Raw genomic sequence first — 12,365 nt, forward strand, 5'->3', positions numbered from 1 at the left:
GCCGGTGGAAACCAATCTCCATAAAACTTATTTGATATTTACTTTCTGCAGAGCCCGCGGTCAAGTCTGAGCTAAATGAAGATAGCGCTGGTGACTCTGTGTTCAATTTGTTACGTAAGTTTTATCGTCACTTATATATTGTTAGCTCAAATCTAAATTTAGACTACAATTGACCGTAACTGTGGGTTAAGACGTTTCTACATATTTATTTTTAGTGAATATACCATAGAAACAAACATATTAATGAAATTAACATGCTTCAGAGTCCCACAATGGATAGTCCAATGTAGGTAGGTTGTGTATTTTTTGTTTATTCATCTAAATTTTATTGTACAGTGAAAATATACCGTTAGTTTTGTTACAGATGTGGAGCTCATAGTAAAGACAGAGATTAGTGAAGCACAAACGGAGGAAATTTTGAGTAAGTTCGTTTTTAGGGTTCCATACCCAGTTGAAATTTTCACAGATGATGTATTTCTGTCTGCCCACTGGCCCACTGATTACCAGTCCGCCGGTCGATATCAGCCTGTCAGTTAAACGGACGCCTTGTTCAAAAAGACCAGGCCCCAATTTCACCACGGCTACAATTGTCAGTGACATATGTCGAGCGACAATTGTCAAGCGACAGGTGACATATTACAATTTTACAACATATTTTCTATAGAAATACTTACAAACATGACAGGCATTTTGCTACAATTGTATGTATTACAATTATGTTGTGAAACAAGAATAATTTTTTTCTAGTCGACATATTTGTAGAATTGTCGGTGAATCTTGACAGGAAATGAGTTATTTGTCGGAATTTCGTGACAATTGTAGTGTTTCTTGTGACAATTGTCATAAACTTAGAAATAGATATTTCTCTTTTTCCGATATAATAAAGATTTTTAGGGTTCCGTACCCAAAGGGTAAAACGGGACCCTATTACTAAGACTTCGCTGTCCGTCAGCGGTCCGTCCGTCCGTCCGTCCGTCCGTCCGTCTGTCACCAGGCTGTATCTCACGAACCGTGATAGCTAGACAGTTGAAATTTTCACAGATGATGTATTTCTGTTGCCGCTATAACAACAAATACTAAAAACAGAATAAAATAAAGATTTAAATGAGGCTCCCATACAACAAACGTGATTTTTGACCAAAGTTAAGCAACGTCGGGAGTGGTCAGTACTTGGATGGGTGACCGTTTTTGTTGCTTTTTTTTGTTTTTTTTTGCATTATGGTACGGTACCCTTCGTGCGCGAGTCCGACTCGCACTTGCCCGGTTTTATTTAAATAATACAATGATGGTGGCAAACAGGGATACGGCCTGACCGATGGTAAGCGGTAACCGTAGCCCATGGATGTCTGTGACGTCAGCAACAGTGATGTTTTACAATTGTCGCACCTGTCCCGATGTGAAATTGGGGCCAGATCACAGACCTCCAACAAGATGGGAGGATGACATTAAAAAGACTGCAGGCCCACTCTGGAGGAGAGAAGCAGCAAATAGGGCTGCTTGGAGGAGATTTGGAGAAGCGTATGCCCAACAGTGGGGTTATTCGCGGTCGGTCTAGAACGCAAAATGACTCGTGTAACATTTTGCCTATATCGCTCTTAGTCTACATCGCGAACGGTCCAGAACGCAAAATGCCTACATTATTTTCCGTCGTTTTACCTTTACGTTAGCGTCGTTAGCGATGTCTCCTAGCTATCCTATACTGGCTTTCGGCCATTTGAAGATAACTAACGAACCTAACCTACCTGTGTGATATATAAAAGTGGTCATTTTGCGTTCTAGACCTTTCACGATGTAGACTAAAAGTGATATAGGCAAAATATTACACTCGTCATTTTGCGTTCTAGACCGTCCGCGACTATACCATATCGTCTGGTGAACTGGTAATCTGTGGGCCCCTCTAGACTTTACACAACTAATACACTCAACCAATATTTGGTAAATATTTCTCCCACTTTGTTAGCAAAAATATACAAGTTAATATTTTTGCTTCAGATGAAGATCCACTAGTAAACCCGATGGCGTCAGATATGTGTGAAAACAATTGGACGTTGCCAGGTAATATAATAGGCCCCGTGCATGAACTATAGGGGGCAGCATAGGAGCCGTCAGATTTTTGGCGCGAGGCGTATGTGTCGTTTATGCTTCCGATATAGCCCACAAGATGGCAGAACCTTGTACAAGGAAACGTACCGACGAGAACGGTAGATGGTAGCACTTGCTTAGGCAATGTGCACATATGTTTCCGATTAAGTCCACAAGATGGCAGACCCTCCAATGTGCACGATCCCTATGCTGGTCTCACTCTCATTGCGTTGTTGTTGTTGTTGTTGTCATTGTGTTGCTGACTGTACCGTACTACCGTACAGTATTGTTGTACTTACATTTTTTATTTATTTGCAAGTATGTAACGACCAGTCTGGCCTAGTGGGTAGTGACCCTGCCTCTGAAGCCGATGGTCCTGGGTTCGAATCCCAGTTCGGGAATTTATTTGTGTGTTGACACATATATTTGTTCCTGATTCATGGTTGTTTTCTATGTATTTAAATACATATTTATATATTATACATATACAGGGTCATTTTTGAACCGTTAGCCATATTGTGCGAGGTGATTAGGTAGGCCATACTGAACAACTTTTTCTATGGGACACACTCCGAAATCACAAAAATTGTTTTGGCCTTTTCATACATGTTGGTCGAGTGGATGTCGATGGTAAACCTATGGGAAGGCCAAGTTGTGGGAAGGCCAAATTTTTTTGGGATATCGGGGTTGGTCCCGTAGAAAAAGTTGTTCAGTATGACCTACCTAATCACCTCGCACAATATGGCTAATGGTCCAAAAATGACCCTGTATATCGTTGTCTGAGTACCCACAACACAACACAAGCCTTCTTGAGCTTACTGTGGGACTTAGACAATCTGTGTAAGAATCATGTCCTATAATATTTATATATTTAGGTCACAGTCAGCCACAGTGGGTAAACTACATCACAATCTGATTTACTATGTTGTTTGAATCCCAAAGGTTGAAATAAATAAATTGAAATAATTAATCATTTTTTTGTAATTCATAAATTTACAAACCGAAACAAACATTATGTATAATATATATAATAAATAGTAAAATAAAAAATAAAAATCTTTTATTTCCTTTCATTATACATAAAGTTTGTTTATATAATTTTGATAATTTAATTTGTAGGAACCCGTTAGGTGAAGGCCTCTTCCAAAGACGTCCAAAATTATGTATATAATTTAATAAAAAAATATTTTAATATTTATTTATTACCATTAATTTGTTTCTAATAGTCCTAAATTGTCCACTAATCTTGTCTCTTGTTTATATAGTCACGCCGTCAGCGCAGCGCGCGGCACGTGCTAAGGACCAACTCTCGAGAATCCACGAAAAAAAGCGAGTGAAACGTAAAAAAGAAAGTAAACCTCACGATAAACATACAAATAAACAAACGAACTGTAAAGAAAATAAACTATATTATTGTGAAACGTGCGGCAAACAGTCCAAGGCAAGATATCTTTTAATCAGACATATCAAAACTCATATGACTCGTCGAGAGCGCTATCCGTGTAAAATATGCAATAAATCCTTGTTGACATACTCTGACCTGAAGCGACATCAACTCATACACATAGGGGAGAAACCATACACCTGCGAAGAATGCAACTTGAAATTTTCACAAAAAGGCAACTTGGACAGGCATAGACGAATTCATACTGGGGAGAGACCGTTCGTTTGTGATGAATGTGACAAGCAATTTGCCAGCAAAAGTAACTTGGACCGTCATAAAAAGCTACACAGCGGGGACAAACCATACATGTGCGAAAAGTGTACAAAGCGTTTTACACAAAAAGGTAATCTGCGAATACATAAATGCAGTGTTTATAATAACGGGTAGATTAAAACATTGTAAATTATCTCAGATTGTGACAGACCAGTACACGCTTTACAGCAGTTTCTGTGTTTTATTTTAATATTAACTCCCCCGAAACTTCTCAAAACTAGGCAAAGGCACATATTAGGGTGGCATAGCAAATTTTTTTAAGGTAATATATAGTTTTTTTTAAAGGTTTTTATTTGTTATTTTAAGTACCTACCTACTAACAATACTATGAACCTTGTTATCTGAAAATAAACGCATTTTATTTTTTATTTATTTAATATTAAAAGGTTTAAAGTATTTGCGAGTACAAGTGAGGCAGATGACACACCAAATTTCTTTCGCGGTCAGTGCTTAATAAAACTAAAGTTACAGAAGATCGCTGAATGTAGATAGGTAGTATTATAGTCTGTATCTTTAGGTATTTAAACAAGTGCGAGTCGGACTCGCACACGAAGGGTTCCGTACAATAATCCAAAAAAAAAAAAAACCAAAAAAAAACGGTCACCCATCCAAGTACTGACCCCTCCCGACGTTGCTTAACTTTGGTCAAAAATCACGTTTGTTGTATGGGAGCCCCATTTAAATCTTTATTTTATTCTGTTTTTAGTATTTGTTGTTATAGCGGCAACAGAAATACATCATTTGTGAAAATTTCAACTGTCTAGCTATCACGGTTCGTGAGATACAGCCTGGTGACAGACGGACGGACGGACGGACGGACGGACAGCGAAGTCTTAGTAATAGGGTCCCGTTTTACCCTTTGGGTACGGAACCCTAAAAAGAGTAAACAAAATCTACTCTCAAATGGTTTTTTAAGCCAGTTGAGTGTAGATGAAAACATTACATGATCAAATTTAATAATGTAGTTTAAACTCAGGTCGTTCAGTGACACATACAGATGGTTTTGTTTGGTTAATCAATAAATCTTAAAACTACCAGAAAATGTACAAATTATATGTTTACTTTTATTTAAGTACCCAAAGATACAGAGTTATAGATCATGTCCAGTCTGTCGAGTCACGACTTTCTTTGTTTAGCTGTTTTGTTCCTAGTTTTGTTTTCATATATTGTATAAACCTGTGGAATATGATTGAAGTTACATTAATTCTAATTTAAGATTACATGAACGCAGCATATTCTGACAAATACATTTCATTTCTCAAGCTATTTTTTTTAAATCTATGAGACAACAATTTTGACTATTGCCAGGTAAGCCTTTATAATAAGCTTTTTTGTGACATGACCTTGTTAGTATGAAATTAAATTCGGTCTTAATATTCACATTTATAGTAATAATCACCATCTACATCGGTCCAGTCAACTAGCTTCCGATCGTGCCACATGAAAGTACCCTTTAAGTTTGGCGACGCGTCCAACACTAGATAAAGTATGACTTTAGCAGCTTCGTCCGGCTCCGTGACGCCTCCGCCTTTTGCCATGTCCGTCTTGACATGCCCCGGATGAACGGCGTTGATAGATATATTCCTGTCAAAATATTTTCTCTGCTGTATCATTGTTAAAGCCGTCACCGCGATCTTAGACACCCTATGCTCAGCATGCTTCCCCTCATCTGCAAAATCTTCTTTTTTAAACGTTCCATTTTTCACACTATCCAAATATTCATCGACGAAATGATTCAGCTGTTCTGTAGTTAAATTTTGATCCAGCAATCTTTCCAACCATTTCTTATTTTTTAAATTTGATAGATGACCGCAAGCGCTGGAAACGTTCACGACTCTAGCGCCGTCTCTTAGGAGCGGGAAGAGGTGTTTTTCAATCGTCAACAGACTTCTGTAGTTAACGTCGATATTTCTTTTCGCACCTTCGTAGTCTGGGTAAACTTGACCCAGATCCATGATGGCGGCGTTGTTGACTAAAATGTCTAAGCCTCCGTGTTCTAAATTTAAAAAGTTGGCCAACTTCTCCACGCTTCGTTCGTCACTTACATCAAGTTGATGGAATTTTGGTTTTAATCCCAATTCCTCTAGTTTTTTCACCGCTTCTCTTCCTCTGTTCTCGTCTCTTGCCGTCAAATATACTATTCCATTGAATTTTTGACACAATCCTTTGACAACTGCGAATCCTAGACCTTTATTTGATCCAGTAACAACCGCAATTTTTTCCACCATTTTGTATCTGACGTTCGTTCGTTGTAACTTTCCGTTAGTTAATGAAATTATATTGTTTGCGTTTCGCTCGTGTTTGTTTAATGACGATGTATTGAATTATCATCTTTATGTATTTACAATTAAAGTTTGTTTTCGATTGCTCTCACTGTAAGTATAGTTTAGGTATTTGATATCACTTACGGTTGAGAGTTTTTAATGATGTCTAATCATTTGTAAACAATGTAGGTATAATAGGTATCTATTTATACGTACATTGTGTGTAATCTTGCTCGGCCCACTGTAACGCCTTTGATAAGGCATTATTACTCGTATAACTACATTATATCTTTTGCAGGGCACTATCCATACCATATTTGCCATTGATAGGTTATATGCGTGTTTATAAGTACAAATATGTACAAATGTTTTATTTTCGTTTATATAATTATAACAATATTACATTTATGCTGGCCCCCACTCTAGGCATAACCTGTCCTGTGGTGGACATAATTCGGTTTACAAGTAATAAATAACAATATAACAATGACGCTTGAAAGAAAACAAAAAGCAAACAAGTTTTAAGTTAATATTTACCTCTTTTCTGGGTGTCCAAAGGGTAAAAACGGGAAGGGTCCCGGGTAGTAATAGGGACTATTAAGACTCCTCTATCCATCTGTCTGTCTATCTGTCTGTCTGTCCGTCTGTCTATCTGTCACCAGGCTGCATCTCATGAACCGTGATAGCTAGACGAAATTTTCACAGATGATTTATTTCTGTTGCCGTTATAACACCAAATACTAAAAACAAAATAAAATAAATACTTAAATGGGGCTCCCATACAACAAACGTGATTTTTAGGGTTCCGTACCCAAAGGGTAAAACGGGACCCTATTATAGTAGTATACCCTATAATGGACGTGGAACCAGTAATGGGACAAAAAAACATAATTCCTCTAAAATAAGTATCTAAAAGTAGTTTATAAACACTGGCTGTATATTATCATAAATAAGAGTCCTAGAGCTGTATCAGTTTAAAGTTTCATTAAATTTGGTTGCTTTTTAAGAAATTGGCGTCAACCCAAAATTTGTCGTGTCACTGAAAAAAAAATACCACTACGAATTCTTAACAACTTCGCTAAGAGAGGTGAGTTAATTTATTAAATTTTAATTAATTAATACTTGATGAAAACTAGAATGTGTTTTGTTAATTGCATTTACCATGAGATAAGGTATACAACACACCTATGTTGTGACTCCACAGATGTAAAAAAATAGTGGTATTTGGCCCAATCCCATTATAGGAGCTGTAAAACTGCGTACCTCCTATGATGGGACAATTGACAGAATGATGCTTGCCATGCCATAATTTCATGTTTAAACAATACAGAAGTAAAATGTAGTTACGAAATATGTCAATCAGGAGGTATTCTCGGACTTCGGATAAATTAATATCGTTTTTCCAAACTTTTATTTAACTTGCCCTGTTACTTAGTGTGGGTCCAATCTTGGTAGCTGATTTTGAGACATTTTTCGATTTCCCATTCAGTTGAAATTTTGTGTAAGTACGTAATTAAGTATGCAAATCGGATGATAATGCAATATTATGATAACATGGACGTAATCTGATGATGGAAACAGAAGGTGACCATGGGAACTTTACCGCAATAAACCCTAACTAATTGTGTTTGGGTATATTAGAATTGTCTCGATGGATCTAATACAATAATAATTGGCTGTGGAAAGAAAAATACATTCAGCGATAAAAGCTTATACCAAAAATTTATTTTTTTGCCGTAACTTATTCCCCATTTCAATATTTTATACTGATAGAGCAATGTCCATTATAGGGGGCCCATTACTGGATCCACGTCCATTACCGGGGGCCCATTACTGGAGCTTTGGTGTCCATGACTGGAGAAAAAAAGCATAGTTTTAATTTGTTAAATATGTGGAAACTAATTGCAGTATCTTTGATACAACACGCCTAAAACATGAAAGACGGATAGGACTTTCATCTTTTAACACGCTAAGCGGTAGACCATTTACATGTATTAGGGAAATATCATAAATACTCCAAATTTCCTCTTAAATGTCCCATGACTGGTGCTGTTACTATAGTATACTTCTCTGTCCGTCTGACTGTAGGTACAAAAAAAATGCTCTAAGGTTGACTGGAAGAGATCCTTTATAGGGATAAGTTCGCCTTTTTACATTGTATAGTTTTAATTGTATCTCTGTCTAATGTCTATGATCTGTCTGTCTGTCTGTCCATCTATCTGTCACCAGGCTGTATCTCGTGAACCGTGATAGCTAGACACTTGAAGTTCACAAATGATGTATTTCTGTTGCCGCTACAAATACCTACTAAAAACAATATAAAACTAGTGGCTCTGTGAGCTGTAGACCTCGCGAGCATATCTTATTGGGCACGATGACAATATAGTAAATAAATAAAAAAACAATACGAAAAGTGTAAAAAGAAATACAAAAAGTTATATCCCGGCATATAATTACTGGGAATCGAACCCAGACCTGTGCAAACAAAAAAAGCGAACGTTTGCAAAATACGCCATGATGGTTCTTACTTAAGGTGACGAAATTTAGCTACTCATTCTCAAGTAAAAACTAAATATCTTAATACCTCCAAAACCGGCAAAATAAAATTTCTGAATTTTTGGCCATTTAATCTGTAAACATGTCTCAAAAAGAATACATTCTTATGATACCAATACGACTATTTGTTTAAGCGCGAGCTATCACAACTCTTTCATTTTGAAATATTCCAAAAATCAGCTCCACAATTTTTTTTTATCGAATCATAGAATTCGGTTACAAAATTTCACGAGAATCGGTTAACAATTGCGATCTGTAGAGGAGAACATCCGGACATACAAACTAAAATATCTTAATACTTTCAAAATTTTTGGCCATTTAATCTGTAAAAATGTCTCAAAAAGAATACATGCTTATGATACCAATACGACTAGGTATTTGTTTAAGCGCGAGCTGTCAAAACTTTTCCATTTAAAAAAAAATCCAAAAACCGGTTCGACAAAAAAAAATTATCGAATTATAGAATTCGGTTACAAAATTTCACGAGAATCGGTTAAGAATTGCGACCTGTAGAGGAGAACATCCGGACATACAAAAGCAAAATGCCCGAGTCAAAACGTTGACCTACGCTACGCTTTGGTCAATAAATATTTGTGTGGGGCTCCCATACAACGAAGGTGATTTTTTTGCCTTTTTTGCGTAATGGTACGGAACCCTTCGTGCGCGAGTCCGACTCTCACTTCGCCGGTTTTTTACCGGTTCTACTTTGTGTGTCCATATTTTTAACATAGTTATTACGTTTAAATTACGTTAAAATAAAATCCTTGGAAGGGATTTTTAGCCCTTTATATAACGGAACACAGAACAGATTATAAAAATGCCTATTAAAAATTTCTGCAATAGAAATAAAAAAGTGTGATAATTTTTACCTTACAATATAGATTGTGATGTGACCTATAAAGGGTTCAAGGATGATAGTACTTTGACGTCGACAAATTTAAATTCACAACACTCAGTATACATATTTATGAGCTCAGCCGTACCAAATAAGTTTTAGGGAAGTAAAAGCAATGTCGACCTAGCTGGCTAGGACCAAAATATTTCCCGCAGCACCAAACTTAGCACCTTGTCACTCTAACCGGCACCACAAGTTTCACCTGCAGTATAAACATTGTTTTATTACGACAAAGTCCTAGAGCCACCCGGAAGACAAGGCTCAGATGGGTGATTGTGAGAAGAAATGATTATAATTTGCTTTTTGTCGTGCCGGTTTGCCTTGGGTGTCGTTGGAAGGGTTCCGCGACACTAAATTCTGATTGCTATCTAGACCAGGCGTGGTTCACTCCGCGATTTCGTCGCTTTGCTACAGGTAGCTGAAACTACATCCGTTCGACCCCAATTTTGGGGTTTGCCATAAGCCGCGCGTGGCGCTGTCGCCACCTAACGGCCATATCTGTGCTGATCGTGACAGACGCGTTTTGTTAGAGAGTGAGTCTTCTGTACCTAATACTATTATTTATTCTGTGTCTAGACTGATAATTGTTTACAGGCCAATTCGAACGTGCATTGGCATTAAACCGATATTAGAATGATATTGGGAGTCATATCATCGCTGTGGACACGTTTTACAATATGCTATACGATATCTTTGACCTCTGTGTACCTAAACGAAAACGACCGCCCGGTCCAAGTAGACGATATCCTGTGTGGTTCACGGCTGACCTGATTAGCGAAATAAAACAAAAAAATAAACTGCACCGGGAATGGAAGGCTACACGGGATAAAGACGTCTACAAAAAGTTTGCAACATTAAGGTCAAAGGTAAAAGAGCTGCTAGCGGTTGCTTATGATAGCTACATAGGGCGTATCCAAAGTACTCTTAAAGTCAATCCTCGCGCTTTCTGGCAGCACGTAGGCAGTCTCAAGACAAATGGTGGTTTTGTTTCCCGAGTTAAGTCTAAAGACGAAGAATTTGTTGGTAAGGAGGTAGCGAGCGCGTTCGCTAACTATTTCTCAGACGTTTTTCTACCTGACATTCCGCTTCTCGATCCAAACTTGTTAGAAAATGCCGATCGGAAACCTAACGCCAACTGCATTGATATCAAATCAATAACGTTGCAGGAAGTTGAAGCTGGGATAAAACGCCTAAAGGCCAATAGCTCCGTTGGACCTGATAACCTACCAGCGTATATTGTAAAGGGTTGTGCGGAGTTTCTAAAGATTCCGATACAATATATTTTTAACCTGGCGCTCTCTTCTGGGTCATATCCTCGATGTTGGAAGGTGTCTAGAGTGAGGCCGATCCCGAAGGCGAGTGACACTTCCGTCGTTGAGAATTACAGACCCATAGCCGTTCTTCCCACCCTAGGCAAGCTGTTTGAGTCCATACTTCACCGGACTCTATCTTCACAGGTTCGGCCCTTTTTGTGTGACGCGCAGCATGGCTTTCGGCCTAGTCGTTCGGTCAACACGAATCTGTTGATACTAACTGACAACCTTTCTCAACATCTTGACAGAGGTACTCAGGTGGATGTCATCTATTTCGATTTTTCGAAGGCTTTCGATCGCGTGGATAACGATGTTCTGCTTAGGAAACTTGATGAAATTGGTTTCTCTCCCAAGTTACTAACCTTTTTTGCCAACTATCTGCGCGATCGGCAGCAATTCGTCCGACATGGTTGTTTTGTCTCGACTCCTTACCATACCCGGTCTGGCGTCAGTCAAGGCTCCATCTTGGGGCCCTTGTTTTTCGGTATCATGATTAACGATCTCAAATCGGTTCTTCGGGCGGCTCAATGTCTCTTGTATGCTGATGATTTAAAGCTAGTATACAGGATAGAGCAAAGAACTGATTGTGAGACATTACAAGAGGACATCGACTTGGTGTTTCGGTGGAGTATGCAGAATAAACTTCATTTTAACCCAGTCAAGTGTTCTGTGTGTACATTTAGCCGATCTCGTTCCGCTATACATGAGCATTATACACTAGGTTCGGAGCCGATAAATCGTGTCTTTGCCGTCAAGGATCTGGGCGTAGTGTTCGACGCACGGCTGACGTTTCACGAACATATTTTTTCTCTTGCCAAGAGTTCCTTTCAAAGGCTGGGTTTCGTAATCCGAAACCTCCGTGATTTTCATGACCCGGTGGCCATAAAAATGGTTTACAATGGTCTAGTAAGGAGTAAGCTAGAGACTTTGTCGATCATATGGAACCCCTACGAATCGACGTATGCTTTGCTGCTTGAGAAAGTTCAGAAAGCGTTTCTAAGGTTCCTTTATAAAAAAATATTCGGATTCTATCCGTACCTGTACCCGACAAAGTATCTTCTCGGCTCCCTCGGGTACAACTCCTTGGAGGTCAGACGGAATCACCAACTTTTAGTCACGGCATGCCGAGCCTTGCGTGGTGAGTCGGACTGTCCCGAAGTTGTCTCTGGTCTCGTGCGTCTGTTTGTTCCGGACGTCCCGAGGATGGCCCTCAGACCACGACAACGCGACCTATTGGCCGTGTCGCCGGCGCGCACCGTATCGCGCAGGAACTCGCCGCTGCCCCGCGCCCTCTCACTACTCAATGCGCTCCTGGCATCGACACCTGAGTGCGACCTATTTGCTTGGCGATGGACGGCAGTGTATAGAGAATGCTTGAGATTCTGTGAGGCAATGGATGCTAGGTGCTCAACTGTTCCAATATAATTTGTCAAATGTAATGTGCTATTATTTTTGTTGTTAAAATAATTGTTGCTTTTATAAGTACTTATTGTTATTGTTTTTAGTCTAAGTTTCGTGACGCATTGGTTTAACTGTAA

The 12,365-nt window shown here is 38.7% G+C and overlaps 3 protein-coding genes across 3 annotated transcripts in view; 2 read left to right on the forward strand and 1 right to left on the reverse strand.

Moving 5' to 3' along the window:
* The window catches only part of LOC134673873 (uncharacterized), a 244,826-nt gene that overhangs the window by 129,963 nt on the left and 102,498 nt on the right, over window positions 1–12,365 (forward strand). The window lies entirely within an intron of this gene.
* Window positions 44–3,999, forward strand: LOC134673888 (gastrula zinc finger protein XlCGF49.1-like). The gene is made up of 4 exons (XM_063531943.1): window positions 44–114; window positions 365–421; window positions 1,993–2,055; window positions 3,348–3,999. The coding sequence occupies exons 3-4, from the start codon at window positions 2,016–2,018 to the stop codon at window positions 3,911–3,913; spliced, it is 606 nt and encodes a 201-aa protein (XP_063388013.1). The 5' UTR covers window positions 44–114; window positions 365–421; window positions 1,993–2,015; the 3' UTR covers window positions 3,914–3,999.
* On the reverse strand, window positions 4,761–6,194 carry LOC134673709 (carbonyl reductase [NADPH] 1-like). Its single transcript, XM_063531708.1, has one exon. It carries the CDS (start codon window positions 6,025–6,027, stop codon window positions 5,170–5,172), a length of 858 nt encoding a protein of 285 aa, XP_063387778.1. The 5' UTR covers window positions 6,028–6,194; the 3' UTR covers window positions 4,761–5,169.

The sequence above is a fragment of the Cydia fagiglandana genome, chromosome 19 (assembly GCF_963556715.1).
Source record: "Cydia fagiglandana chromosome 19, ilCydFagi1.1, whole genome shotgun sequence".
NCBI classification, from domain to species: domain Eukaryota; kingdom Metazoa; phylum Arthropoda; class Insecta; order Lepidoptera; family Tortricidae; genus Cydia; species Cydia fagiglandana.